The sequence below is a fragment of the Leptinotarsa decemlineata genome, unplaced genomic scaffold, assembly GCF_025532065.1.
Source record: "Leptinotarsa decemlineata unplaced genomic scaffold, Ldec_3_MD MMD2_tig00026354_RagTag_RagTag, whole genome shotgun sequence".
In the NCBI taxonomy this organism is placed as follows: Eukaryota; Metazoa; Arthropoda; class Insecta; order Coleoptera; family Chrysomelidae; genus Leptinotarsa; species Leptinotarsa decemlineata.
Window position 1 is genome coordinate 14,876,866 of NW_027412702.1, and position 16,115 is coordinate 14,892,980.

Below are 16,115 nucleotides of genomic sequence, written 5' to 3' on the forward strand. Positions count from 1 at the left end.
TCGTATAATATCACAAAACGAAGCACTCATTTCTTTCATCACGATGACACGATGACAGAACGTAAATGCATTCATACCATCATTTGATTTGATCCCAGTAAATTGAAAGGGGTACATTTTTGGTATGAAGATGTAGAAGTAGAGTTTCAAAAAACTTTTTGTCCAAAATCTGAAAAAAAAAATGTACGCCTTTCAGTTTAAAAAAGTAAAATACTTTTGACTTTTCTGGCAGAAATCCTAAAGACTTCTGCCTTATGAATGTCACCAGTTTCTTATTTATTGTTATATTTGTACATATTTTTTTCTATTTCTTTTTGGAAACAGCACACTGTCACCATTCGGGTTCATTTTCATTCGATGTTTTCAAAAACATGCAAAAACAACATTTTCCATGAAATTCTCAATTTTTTGTCCAATATTCACTGTTTTTAAAGCGATTATAACTTATTTAAAAGTTTAATGACGCTACATTTTCCATCGATAAATCGAGTTTTATCTATATTTTCCGGACAAGTTTACTAAGGATGAACATTTATTGGATTCCATTTGATTTTCTGATAAATCTACTTTTCATAACAATGGCTTAGTGAACAGACACAACTTCCATTATCATAGTGACGTGAATCGTCATTTGGAAACCCCAATGCATATCACTGGTACAAAATAATTTCGATGTTTCACATCTGCCAGGCGTCCCGTGATGCCTCACAATTTTTTTACTTGAATTTTTTGTATATTATTATGATAATGTGATTATTTTGTGTATGTATACCTATATATATTATAGCACCCATAAGCCAATTATTACTTTTGTAGAATTGAATAATGTACACACTCAAAATTAGTATCAACATTTTCAAGCCACGTTTCATATAATAAAAGAATTTTACGTGCTTGCTGGTTACATTTTCATAATACTGTCAATAGTCTATCGCACACTGAACACTGAGCGTCTGTCAGACGGTTGAGGAGGAGCCTCCCTTCCGCTGATGTATGCGTGAGGAAGCCAGATAAACTGGCGCCGTTACGTGTTACGTAACGAAGCGGTTTACCTTTACCCTCCCATAAGAAATTAACACTTCAAAAACGCAACACGTGTTTTGCTGAAAAATAGCTTCTTCAGGCGTATCTAGACGCCACAATAGACATGCCCGAAGGTATAGCGAAACACGTGTTGTGTTTTGTTAAACTGTTTAGTGACAATCTCACAATAAAGTGTTTTTTGAATATGTTATATATAAAACAAATTTCTGGCTGGTATGACGTGGTCGAGAAGAACGTTCAGTACCAAACGTTCCGTTCGCTACTGCGCTAGATATCTAGATAATGTGGAGAAGCCCAACTCCTGATGACCGCAGTTGTGCTGGGTTGTTCGGATTGGTCCACGTCTTTGATAGATGTTCTTCAGGTGGGATGTCGTTTGGAGTTCTATTTAGACTACTGGATATCACGTTGTGTTAAATTGTATACCTGCATCTCTGTTGAAATTTTTGGGATGCTTACAGATCTCAATGGCTTGCCAATGGAGAAGTATATGGTGATGCGTTGTATTAGACAGGACAGCAGTCATTCTTTGACTCAAAAATGCACTTTGCCTTGGAGTGCAGCTGCAGCTGAGGTAGCCAACTGTCCAAGCTGTAGGAATGTTGCATCAACGGTGAAATAAGCAATATCTTGGTTACCATGTTTCAGCAAGTACATAGTTTGTTTCGAAAATCCCAGACTTTCAGGTTTCCTCACTATACATTCAGGAATGGAAACATGGTGAAGTGGATGAATCGTTCTGAAAGCTACTTTTATGTTCAGTTTCCAACCCTTTATTGAACCCATTTGCATCATCAGTCATATTCCATATATGTGTTGTAAATGTTAATTTACTGTCGTATGTTATACAAAAATCTTTTATCTCATGTACGCGGTTGATTGAGTAATCGTACATTATAGTTCGCTTTTTTGTTGTAAATGATACTATTTTACATTTGGATACGTTCATTTGTAGACGATTATTACACCAAAGTTTGATTACACCTAATTCATGTTGTACACGTTGGCAGTCAGTAATGTCGTCGATTTTATAATATAGTTTCAGATCGTCTGTAAATAGTAGGGTAGGAACATTCAAAGGGGTTGCCGAGTCATTAATAAAAATTAAAAATAAATGGGGTCCAAGATTAGAACCTTGTGGTACCCCAGATGTAACTACGTACTGAACCGATTTGAAAAATACATATTCGACGAATTGTTTTCTGTTAATTAGATATGATTCAATTAGAGTGAGCAGTTGGTTAGAGACTCCCAATTTTGTCAATTTGCTGAGAAGAACATAATGGTCTATTTGATGGAAGGCTTTTTGAAAGTCTAAATAAACAACATCGACTTGTTTTCGCTTGTCCAGGTACGTACAGAGATACTTGTGATATACTGTTTGGAACCTTTGGTGTAGTAATGAATATTACTGGAGTTTTTCCCAAAACCAAATCGTTATTTTTACACCTCGACACGTGTTTCGATCACCAAGTGATCATCTTCAAGAGGAAGATAAAACTAATAACTACTCAAAACTAAAGCTACTTATACTAATCAGGTACATCATACATGTAGGTAATCAGTAATACCACCCATACAAGTGTACCACCCTAAATTAATTTTACAATTGGCCTTTCTATTATTTACAATATGTCCTTATGTATGTTTAAATGTTACAGCTATATATAGAACAATTTTCAGCTACATAAAATTAGTTTCACAATAGGACGCATTTCTTTAGGACGTTCTAAAGAAATGCGACAACATACTTACCCCTCAACTGAAACGGAAGTTACAAGTTTCCAACCCAACGGTATCGAAACTATATTGCCTCCCAAAAATCCATAAACCGGGAAAATCAATGCGCCCCATCGTGTCAGCTATTGGAGCTCCTACCTACCAAATAGCGAAGTGGCTCACTAAGGAATTTGAAACCTTGTCTATTGCGGAACCAGGTTTTAGTATAAAAAACTCTTTAGAGTTCATGCAACATACAAAAAACATGGTTCTACAAGAAGGTAAGATTTTGGTTTCTTTTGATGTTAGTTCATTATTTCCTAGCGTCCCAATTCCACAGACCTTGCAATACCTCAGGGAACTACTAGAGAAAAATAATTTCAATAACAACGAAATCGATGAATTCGTTTCTCTTACGTGTATGAAACAAAATCGTTTCCAGGTAGAAGGTTGCTTTTATGAACAACAGGAAGGAACGGCCATGGGAAATCCCCTGTTCCCCTACCTGGCAGACCTATTCATGAGCAGATTCGAAATGGAAACTAAAGAAAAGTCAAAGTATTTTCCTGGGATTTGGCTAAGGTATGTGGATGATATTTTCGCGGTATTCGATACCAAAAAATCGAATATCGAGGACTTTGTTTCCTTTTTAAATAATAGATGTCGATCAATAAAATTCACGTATGAAGTAGAAAATAAGGGACAACTACCATTTCTTGACGTTTTGGTAATGAGGAGCAAAGATGGAGGGTTAGAATATGATATATTTAGAAAAGAAACAAGCACGTACAGGTATATTCCTGACAGTTCACATCACTGTGGACAGCACAAACGTGCTGGGTTGAATTTTTTGGTGAATCGTCTTTTGACTTACTGGTATTACTGATTACCTACCTGTATGATGTACCTGATTAGTATAAGTAGATTTAGTTTTGAGTAGTTATTAGTTTTATCTTCCTCTTGAAGATGATCACTTGGTGATCGAAACACGTGTCGAGGTGTAAAAATAACGATTTGGTGTTGGGAAAAAACTCCAGTAATATTCACGTACAGAGATATTGATTTAAACATGCAAGATATATGATCTTTGTTGTACGAAACCATGTTGAGTAGGAGAAATAACTTTCTGAATATGGAAGTACATTTTGCACACACACCTCGAAGAGTTTAGAAAAGTTACATAAAATTGAAATTGCCCTATAGTTTGTGATATCGCTAGAGTCGCCTTTTTTTTAATATCGGACAAATTTGAGCCGTTTTCCACTGCTCAGGGGAGGCATAAGTAGATAAAATTAAGTTGAATATGCCTATTAGAGGTATAGAGAGAACGTCGATACATTCCTTTATCACAAAACTAGGAACACTTTTTACGAGAAAATTTACATTCATTTACCAATTCATCGAATTTGTTTGAATGTCAGAATTCCGAAATATGATTAACTGCTGAATTAGGAGAAGAACAGTGTTTCACTTTCTCCGTAATTGTTCCGTAAAATTAAAAAATTTGAGCATTGTCTCCGTCCTCATTATGCACACGGCACAATGAATGCGAATCCTCACGTATATCGCGATTCGAGTTTGTCTTTTTGTCGTAGAACAAAGTCTTTGTAGTCGAAGCAAGCTCGTCGCTTGTTCTTCGGACTAGCCAAATGGTGCCTTATTAATGCCGTCTCCTACGCAATTCGTCACAAAGGATGTGTTGAAATTGCACAATAAGCGTTATTGTCACTGAATAATGGTTAATATTAACTATCGGATATCGGTTAAGTACCAGGCGGAATATGATATCATCATTATCATCGTAAGAAGAATAGCATCTCAATGGTAGACGTTTCGATTTATCTCAATACTTGACAAGATTAGCACTTACTGATACAATTTTAATTAATTAACCGACTTGTGTTACGTTGGCAAAAGTGCATTGATTCAAATGATGCTTATTTCGATTGAATTGAATAAGTAATCACTAAAATATGACAATTCAAAGTAGACTGTTAAAAACGGACGAAACGTTTGAAACATTATATTTATGTGAAAGCTTGCTGGTAAGGCTTTGATCGACCATTTCATCGCAATCAATTTTTCTACAGAATATTACTGATTATTTCGAGAGGATTTATTGTTCACGAGTTGCTCACATCGAATTAAACATAGAAAAATTTCTGTAAAACACATCCCTAAATGTTTGATTGACCAGAAGCAAAGGTGGGAGCATAGCATTCTAGTTGCGTTTGGTTTGAAAAAGATGCAAACTTGGGTACGTTCCTATAAACCAGAAAAAAGTAGCGATCGATGCAAAGGTTCTCCAATACTGAGAAATTTTTGAATGGGAATTACTATTTGACGTTCCTGACCACATAAAACAGAAAAAAGTAGGGACAGAAGATGCGGAAAGTCGTATAAAGGTAGATATTATGTTTTTGCAGGACAACGCCCCTACATTTTGCCATGCAAACAACAATCCTCTGTTCATCAGATCTGGTTCGGTCTTCTATCATGTCTTCACTCAACAAAAAAGTGATGAAAGTGGAAGTGTGATCTGAAAGGTAGATTGAGAAATTTTCAATACTTTCTCGTGGGCACTCAGAAGAAATGTTTAATTTATTGCCCTGAAGAATTTGTTGACATCGGATAAATAATAATAATGTTTATTGAATTTATTGAATCCTTCAGGATCACAAAATGATATAGGATATGTCATATAGGAAATGAAATACATACATACACATATATATCCACATATTATACATACATATACTATACAAACACTCATTTACATATATATATAATATACAAACATTTTAATAGAACAATTCACAAATCAAATTTCATCACCAGTCCTCATTGTGACACAAATATTCTTCTGTACAGTAAAAGCAACAGTTAATCATAGTTTGACTTTGAAAATTTCATCTTATCTTTTTTATTTCTCATTTTTAGAGGAGGATTATTGAAAAAATTGCACCTGCAAAAGATAGACAGTTTTCAAAAACCGATATAGAGTATTTTTGAAGCCTTATCGTTGGAAACGAATGAATTTCAGAGTTTCGGTAGTGATTGTGTTAATATTTCTTGAATAATAGTATGTACTCGTAAATGTCTATACATGGCACACACATAATTCCATTTTAAATAAAATGCAAGACTCTTGGTACTTGAATATTAGTCCCATAACCCTTTTCTGGAAAATATGTCAGTATATAAGGGCAAAATAAACATTTGGGGGCTACTTTCTATTGAATACATATATTAATTTTCTAATAGCATAGTAGCCATAATTAACTTTTTTATTCACTTGAGCTATACTTGACTCCCATGCCATGTTGCTATTTATGCACGTACCAAGAAATTTAGTATTGTCTGATGATGCATTATTGTCTTTTCCTAAACTGTGGGCTAACTTTTTCAATAATATAATTTGTGCTTATATAATTCGGCATGTCATTAATATATTTATTTAAGTAAGTAAATATTTATTCAGGTAAGCATAATCTACAATATGAATTCAACATTAAAACTAGATTATTTGAGAAACTAAAAGAAAAAAAAAAGAAAAGAACTAACTAAAACTAGAAATTGTGAGTCCAGGCTGAGCTACCTAAGCAATGCTTGTGTTGTCATCAAACTGAATTACATTGATTATTCACATATTGAGTGGTGAGTAGAAAGAAGGAAAAAATCAAAGTTAAATTAATTGTGAGGGAGAGACTATATTATTGAATATATTGTATTTAGGTTATTTATTGTATTTTGTATTTCTTATTATTATTCGAGTTTGTATACGGTTTTGTGTTGTTATAATTTTGGTTCACATATTCTTTCAGTTGTGATTTCATTTTGCATTTATAAGGAATAACTCTGGTTTCTAAAGGGACTAAGTTTAACAATTTCGGACCAAAGTATGATATAAATTTCTGTGTGTACGTTAGCCTACGGTTAAAAGATAAGTGGTTCCAAAATGGAGCCTTGAGGAACTCCTAGGTCCATACTATATTATTGTGACTAACAGTTAATATTCAACATGTAGACAATTCTGACAAGTAAATTTTATCTGAACTACACAATATCTCACAAAATAGAAAACACAAGCAAGCGACACACACACACACACATACAAGTTCTGTCCTCGGTTTCGTCTCTCCCCACATGCTTCTATCCGTAAGTGAATGATCTGATATCACCGAGTCTGGTAAAGACCAGTCGGCGGTTGAACTGCAGTCGTTTAAACGCCGTGGAACGAGCTTTATCGTATCGGACTTGCTCAGCACGACGATCATCAGCTGTTCTATCAGGATTTGTTGTGATTCTTCGATTATGTTCGAGTGTCGAAGTTACAGTCGTTGAAGTTTGAATTTTATATTTGACGTTTTCTTTTTTTGGCCGAAATGTTGGTGTTCGAACAGGTGAGTTTGGTATTTTCATTTGTTTTTGAGAGTTAGAATTCATCGAAAAATGTGAGAGGCAGCGCTGTGGTTAGCCCTGCGCTTTCGGCATTTTTATGAATGTAAAGCTAGGATGACATGTTTATGAAATATTATTATTGTCATATTGAACAATGGTTTGTTGTTTCGGAAACATAACTTTCTATTGTTGGTTTCCTTGACCGTGGTCTGCAGGTTTTTAAGTCTGACGTTTCGTCTGGAACTGAGGCAATGGTCGAAATTATTATCGGGTAGGATTTGGATCACCAATATCAATAGGACTTGCCCAAAAAAGCATGCTGGGCCTCATTTCACAATTCATACAATATATTTCAATGATTTATATAACTTATTATTCTACAAGGTATTTCATAGGTGATCATTTTAATTTCTGTGGTAGATCTTTGTCATATTGTTTGAAAAAATTGCAATAACATTTGTGCTACTCTTTTGTTCTTCGAAAGGAAGAATTTTAGAGTTTTCAATAATAGATATGTCATCGGTATGTCAAGAAAGGTTTAAGATCATTCCCACTTTATTTCAAGTTTGGATGGAAAACCTCATTATTGAAAAATTTGGGAAAATCGGATGATTTTTTGTAGTATATGGGGATATAGAAATTCAGTTTTTTCTCGAGAACTATGCTAATTGAAAAATCGATGAAATTATTGAAAAAATGTATTATATTCGAAATTTTATTTAAAAAAAAATAACAAGAAAGAACTGCCTAAAATTTAAAGATATCTTATATGTTACACCTTGTACATAAGGTAATGATAATAGTTATATATATTCAATAGTTGAATATACATATACACAAAATACTATTTTCCTACATATTCGTAAAAGTTTGTGCCTCATGTACCTTTTTGACAACACATAACTAGTAAATTTAGATACAATTGAAACCTTCAGCAAGAAGCCATCGACATAAAAATTACGTATTAGAACACAATAGAAATCTCTAAAACAATAATTAGTAGTGAGAACTCTTTGAATAAGAAAAGGCGACATATCCCCTTACGAAAACGTAATCTGTTCACAGAAAACATAATCAACCAATATCGAAGAAGAACGAGACTTCCAAAGGCGGTCTATTGCAAAGCCAAGTCTCAACAACGACCATGAAAGAGAATTCGTCCTCTTTCTCTGCGGTATTAACTGCAAACAAAATAATTCAAATCAGAACAGAGAAATAAAGGGTTCGAGATCTGACACCAGGCAGCGCTCTTTCAACACATCATCAGTAATATCAGGCTCAACCATGAAGGCATTACTGGACTCTCATCACGGAAGTGCATTAAGTAAATATTCCATAACACTTTGTGATGAAATGAAAAACTTTGGGTCAATGATCCACTGCCTTCCAAGGACAAATTCACCTCGATTGATTCATAGGGGTCCCATTTCCAGTCTGATTATCTATGAACTAAATTAACTTGAAAAGAATAATTAACCTCCCTTCTTAGGGCAATGGGCTACCACTAGTAATGGCAATCAAAAATTCAATAAGTCAACGGTCACTTACCAACATGTGTCACTCTCATCTAGGTTAGGTTAGGTCTAAAGTGAGTAGGTCTATTTGATCCTCCACCGCAATCCGCAAGAGTTTATTTTGTCTCACATCTATTCACACTCGACCGAATGAACCCAGCTTCTTAACAAAGCCGATTAGTTTGTATCGTGAGTGGTCTTTCAGGTCATATGGTCAGAGTACGGCTCTGCCGAACTCTAAAAACTTGATTTGGTCCCCAGAAGGGCAGGCACAAAGTATGTGCTCTGCAGTGTCATCATTCTCCAAACAAAGGCGACACACACTGTCTGCCGACAGTCCGAACCTCTGCATATGATGATTCAAATGACAATGACCTGTTAGAAGGCCTGTTAGACATCGTAGTTCATCCCTGCTGTAGTCCAAAAACTGTTTGGTATCAGGCTTCGAAGGGTCAATAAACGCCTTGGAAAGAGCCAGTCCTGGAATATTCTGCCAGAAGTCCATAAATCTTCTTGCCATCCAGGTGTTCAATGTTTGTTTGGCAAAGCCTAAAGTGATGTCCGATTTCCGATAAAGTGGTCTGATGAAGCCGCCCGCAGCACCCTCCTTTGCAAGGGAGTCAGCAGTCTCATTGCCTTCCAGGCCAGTAAGGAATCCAGATCAGAGACAATCTGTTAAGTGTTTCTATTGAGGAGAGTCATTTTTGACAATTTGCTACCAATTTAGACGTTGCTTGGTAGGAGCCAAGAGCTTTCAACGCCGCTTGACTGTCCGAGAATATTTTTATTGACTTGTGAATGGGGTTGGATTCTTTCAATCTCTCCGCACACAATTCATAGCGTAAATTTCCGCTTGAAATACAGTATCTTCTAATGGGTGGATTAATCTTCCTCTTGAAGATGATCACTTGGTGATAGAAACACGTGTCGAGGTGTTCATAATAACGGTTTGGTGTTGGAATAAAACTCCAGCAAAACTCATTACTACACCAAAGGTTCCAAACAGTACATCACAAGTATTCTCTGCTATGCTTAACATGGCACGTTAAAAACTAAGATCCTTGCCTTTCTTCAGCTCTCTCAAGTCAAGTCCGTTGGGTAATGTGCACCAATACGGTTTTTGAACACATTTTCCCATTTCTCTTGCCACACAGGTAATTTTTGAAATGATACGTACTATCACAATCATCACTTTATTATAAATATGCATTAACTTACGTTCCAGCAGTGCTAATTATCGAAGTTCTAATGAACGCTTATAATGAAGTTCATGATAGATTAATCAAATGAATAAGCAGAGTGTTACAAAAGCAGTGTTCAAAGATGTGGTACAATTATGCGATCAAAACAAGTCATATTTGATATTAACAGGATATGATATGAGTAATCAGTGACTATGATGAATCATTGCATGAAAATGTAGTAAATAACACGGAACCTCCCAAGAAATACAAATGTCGTTCTCTTGTTACCTCTCCCACCACAAGAAGCCATCTAGAGAGAAGTTGATAGATGATAAAACAGACACAAGAACAAAGAAATGATTGAGACGAACACACCTAGAATACATTTGGAAATAGTATTCAATTCGTAAACATCCAAGCTATTTTTCATCCAATTTCGGGAAAAACTCGAATGATATTCAAACACAAACTATTTTTCCGCTTCTCTATCTAATTTAGTATCGCTGATTCTTCATTTTTCACATTTAAATTCACTGAACCTTCACCTTGAAGGTGCCCTTCAAATCATACCTATTTATATTCATAATATATGTGGGTGATTCATCCAATTTTCAGATGGAACGGGGAATATAATGTGCTTCAAAACTGATAGCAATCGTAAATGAAAAGATAACTTCGATTGAATGAGTTTCCTGAAATTTCATGCATTGTTGGATTTTCCCGACAAAAGCTAAACGTTGATTTATTGGAACAGGGTACAAATAAAAGTGATTGAAAGTTCCTGAAATGAATAATTTTTTTTAATATTTTTCGAAACAGTCAATCCTTCAAACATTCAGGTTTACATTCGGAAATTGGCAGTAGTGTTACCAATTTTCTGTATCTGTAGTATGGAGGGTGAGTGTAAGCCCACAGCACTTAGGCCACATATGACCCATTGTACATCCTCCCGAGGAGTTGTCCTCCTAGGTCATCGTCCATCCTGTCTTTTCCAGGGAGACTTCTCCTTTATATCGGCAGGTGCGTAGGCCATAACACAAACTCTCTTATTGACGATAACTCCGGGCACCTGCATAGGACATGCCTGACAGTCTCATCTTCCTGTTCACACAGTAGAGATGTGTCCACTAGCCCCATATTATGGAGGTGTTTCCTTAGTTGACAGTGGCCAGTCAGAAATCCTACTGTTGAACGTAGATTTTTCCTGGTCATCGCCAGATATTTCTTCGATGCCAGCTTCCTAGCTTCCTGGCAAAATTCCATCCTTTGATTCCATCCCATCTGTTTAGGGATTGAGCATGGGTGTAACATTTGGCTAGTTCCGCAATTGTCGAAGTCATCAGGCCGTAGGTGCCACTGGGTCCTAAAATTCTTAGTTCAACCGCTTCCTTGGCTAAAGAGTCGGCAATGTGATTACCTTTACTCCTGTCGTGCCCTTTAACCCACCTCAGGATAATGTCATCATCTACCGAGGATTTGGCTAAATCTTGGTGTACTAGCCCTGAGGGTTACACGTTCAAAGCTAATAGGGTTTGTCTGCTGTCAGTGCAGATTGTTATGTTTTTGCCAGTGTAACCAATTAATGAATCCGGTAAAATTTCTGATAATTACAGACTCATACGATGTTCACAGATACATGGTGGGCATCGATTTTCCAAAGGCATTTGACAAGGTCAGTCATAATGAATTACTAAAAAAAACTACACGAATATGGTAAAGAACATTCTCAAATTTTTTAATTGATAACTTCTCATGGGAGGAGGAATCGCTTCGTTACCTTACGCGTAACGGCGTTAGTTTGTCTGATTTACCTTTCGCTCACGCATACGTCAGCGGAAGGTAGGTTCCTCCTCTCTCGTCGGACAAACGATCAGCGTTTAATGTGTATAGACATGTATTGTTGACAGTATTATGAAAATCTGACCAGCAAACACGTAATATTATTGAAACGTGTCTTAAAAATGATGATGATTATTTATTCATACAAAAGTAGCTGTAATATATATACATACACAAAATAATCAATAAAAATTTTCATTAATTGATAACCTTCCCTTACATTTATCATATTAATATACATAAAATTCAAGTAATAACCTAAGATTGACTCAAGTTGAACAATAAAAATATTAAATAGTTTAACTTAGATTAGTTTGAGTCGGGCATCCCGAAACGCACAATTTTTTCTATTATATCTCGAAGATAGAACCTCGAATATTCATCAATCAAATTCCAAGCTAACCCTGGAGTTTTCCAGGGGTCCAATTTAGGGCTAATTTACTTCACTAATAACATGATCTGACGTATGCTCTTTGCTAATGACTTGAAATTTAGGAGAAGAATTGAAAGTGAGCAGTACTAATTATATCTTCAAGCTGCTATAGATTCAATTTTCTATGGTTGATTGAAAAAAAGCTTCCTTCAAGACCATCCAGAACAAAGCTTGAGTACCGAGATTATCTGACTCTTGTAGACTGTTATACTGTGGAAAAAACGCCTACTGAGACATCTATATATAAAAAAAATAATGCATATCTAGACATCTATATAATAAGGGCAGCTAATCTTGAAACTCCACCAATCAAAACTACGTTGAAATCAATAAACAGCATATTGTAATTATCTGACATTTGTGTTGAACTACATTTTTGGAGGCTTTTATAATTCATTTCAAAGTTATTTCCTGTGATATTTTTTATGTATTTATATAAATGTTTTCTTTTTATTAATTTAGACTACCTACCTACCTACCTACCTACCTACCTATTGCAGGTTGCAATATCACGTTTCCATATTGAAAAGGGTATATTTTCAGGACGTATCAATTTATCAGAAATAAAGTTTTTGACTTCCTACTTCTCCATCTTCAAACGAAAATCATGGCAATCTTTCAAAGAAAGGAAAAACGCAATTGATTTCAAAATGATCTTTTCACAGAGATGTGTGGATCATATAATGAAGTAACTAAACTGGAAGACATAAAACTGAAAAAAGAACCCTCTGGAAAAAAATACTTTCAAATAAACATTGAATTAAACATAGCGTACAAAATGAATAGGAAAAATGTTTTTGTATAATTCAATGATCATTTAAAAGTATTTTTCTTTCATGTAATTCAATGTTTATATGAAAATTGTTGTTCCGCGAGGGCTTTTTCTTCCAGTTTTCTGTCTGACAGTTATTTCTTTGCTTAATCTGAACATCTTTGTAAAAAGTGTACTTTGGAATTGCTTTCTTCCTTTCTTCGGAAAATTTCCCTCAAATAAATAAGGCAGGATCTCTCATATTCAATATCACTTATGATGTAACAACCTCCAAAGGGAATGAAATTGACTGTATGCTAAAAGGAACGGGTCATCTGGAAGAAAGAGAGAGAGGAGGCATTAAACAGGAGAATCTCATTTTACAAGCACACCTGTTTGTTTCTCGGCCAAGGGAATAGTGAGTTCACAAGTTTCACATGGCTTGCATCTGGGACCACTTTATTTCAATTTATTTCTGAATCTGGGTTGCCTTCTTACTCTACTTACTGGAAGAATAATTAACTCATCTGAATTAGAGACCAATTTCTGACGAGTATTTTGATGATTTCCATAAAATTGATTTGTTAGATTATACATTGGATGTAGAATTCTGTAGTAATAAGTTAATCAGAAAAGTGTATATCTGAAAACTTATTTGATGATGAATTGTACATAAAAAGATATAATAAGCATAGCTGTTTGTAGCTTGATCGTAAAACCACTTCTGATGAATAGAAATTGTTAAATCTGCCGTTTTTACTAAACGGTTTTATTTAGCTTGCCTTGTTTGTTTGTTTGATCAAATTTAGTAAGTGACTTTTGACCCCCTTCCTGTTGACAGATCAATCTGATATTTGATACACAAATTCAATTTCGATGAAAATACAACTTAATGAATTCTGTATATCATTATTAATCCAAGATTTTATGTTAAACAGTTTTATTGAAAAAAATATATTAATGATGTAGATAATGTACTAAAATCTAAAAAATAGTTCGAAAAATCCTAGCTAGCAGTCATCACACCACTCAGTTATCTACGGTATTGATCACAAACAGATAATCCACGAATATTCCCATACGTTCACGAAGAATCTACCACCATCCATCGATGGTAAAATTCTAAGTAGCGATTTCAACGCAATCTTGTATGGAAGAGATTATATAAGTGACCGCAGACATACACCTCGAGCCAAATTGATGTTAAAATAAATCGTGATGTCCTTGAAAATTCGGCGCTATTCAAGTGAATTCATAGTAATGGTTAAAGAAATATGTCCAGCAAATTTAGTAGCGAACTAAAGTGTTTATAAGGAAACCAGAAGTTTAATAATAATTGATGCTTATACATACGAAAAAGGTCAGAAAAATAAATAATCAAAATATCTTTTGTAAGTACCCAAGTTCCCTTTTCTATGTGAATTGTAGGAGTTATAGTATGGAAACCGAAATTCACACGACATAATTATTAACTCTAACGATGAAACAGGGAAAAAATATATCAAATATTATATTCAGTTAGAATTCCCCATAACTTATTGATCTGATTTGTGAAATTTAAGAATATTCACCTGGAAATATATCCATATGATTAGTCATTTAGCTACGGCAATTTCATTTTAGAAATAATTATAACGAATATACATATTTAATTAATTTTTCATTTGAGTACCTTTGAGTAAATATATATTACTGGAGTTTTTTCCCCACACCAAATCGTTATTTTCAACACCTCGACACGTGTTTCGATCACCAAGTGATCATCTTCAAAGAGGATGATTAAAACTGTTTTAAACAGTGCATCATAAGTACCTTTGAGTAGTTTATGGAATGATCATTAGTATCAAATATAGAAAATAACAGCAAGCGAGCGATCGCGCAGGTATAGGTTAGGTTAGGTCCAAAGTGAATGTGCCTATTCGACGCTCTACCGCAATCCGCAAGGGTGTACGGCGGCTCACACCTATTCCCACTTGACCAAATAAACCTAGCTTCTTGACGAAGCCGATTAGTTTGTATGGTGAGTGGTATTTCAGGTCAGATGGTAAGAGTACGGCTCTGCAGAACTCTAAAAACCTGATTCAGTCTCCAGCGGGGCAGGCACAAATTATGTTCTCTGCTGTTCCATCATTTTCCAAGCAGAGCCGAAACACACTGTCCGAGTATGATGATTTAAATGACAATGACCTGTAAGAAGGCCTGTTAGACATCGTAGTTCATCCTTACTGTAGTCCAACAACTGTTTGGTATCAAGCTTCGAAGGGTGAATAAATGCCTTGGAGTGAGCCAATCCTGGAAGATTCTGCCAGAAGTCCATATATCTTCTTGCCATCCAGGTGTTCAATCTGTGTTTGGCAAAGCATAAATCGATGCCAATAACAAGATCTGGTATGGTGAAGCTGCTTGCAGCCCCCTCTTTTGCAAGGGAGTCAGCAGCCTCATTGCCTTCCAGGCCAGTATAGCCAGGATTCCAGACCAGAGACAATCTGACAATCTGTTAAGTCTTTCTATCGAGGAGACTCGTTTTTGGCAATTTGCTACCAATTTAGACAAGGAGCCAAGAGCTTCCAACGCCACTTGATTGTCCGAGAATATTTTTATTGACTTGTGTATGAGGTTGGAGTCTCGTGCTCCGCCAGTTTTCCCACATCTTCCAACTTGAAAGTTACATTTTTTTGGGACACGTTGTTTTTGACAGTAACCCAAATGAGTTCAATGGAATTTGAATCCGGATGGTAGGGTGGAAGTCGCAAAACGTTAAGTCCGTGTTCAAGCAGAACCTCATCAAATTTGTATCTTATATGATGCTTTTCATTTACCTTGATCAACTCGTATAATTCAGATTTGAGCGTGTTAGGAGTAAATATAATGCTTTTTTCGTGCAGCCACTTCACCATGTCAGCCTTCCTAGAATTTGTGTTGGGGGCTGGATAAATTTGAATAATATGGTATGGGGGTATTATCGGTCTCGACTACCGAATTCACAGATAAATTTGGGAATAACTTTTCTTGTAACCATTTACCATAATTCTCAGAATTAATTTCTAAATGATAATCCCCTGATATTGTGACTGATTTAAATATAAACCGACAATTAGGTATAAAGCCCATGTCACCTCCTGCATGGACGATAGTGAGTCTTGGTCCCTTCGCAATATTTCTAAATAAATAACCCGTTGGTTGATTCATTCGTGGAAGATGTATATCTACTATGAAGGTATGTTTCATCA

The 16,115-nt window shown here is 35.4% G+C and overlaps 1 protein-coding gene across 1 annotated transcript in view; it reads left to right on the plus strand.

Annotated features, from left to right (window-relative positions):
• The first annotated feature begins 6,989 nt into the window (after nt 1-6,989).
• Nucleotides 6,990-16,115, plus strand: part of Dyrk2 (Dual-specificity tyrosine phosphorylation-regulated kinase 2) — a 191,251-nt gene continuing 182,125 nt past the window's right edge. The window contains exon 1 of the mRNA XM_074184497.1: nt 6,990-7,166. Within this exon, the coding sequence (XP_074040598.1) occupies nt 7,149-7,166 (18 nt within the window). The 5' untranslated portion in view covers nt 6,990-7,148. The remainder of the gene's footprint in view (nt 7,167-16,115) is intronic.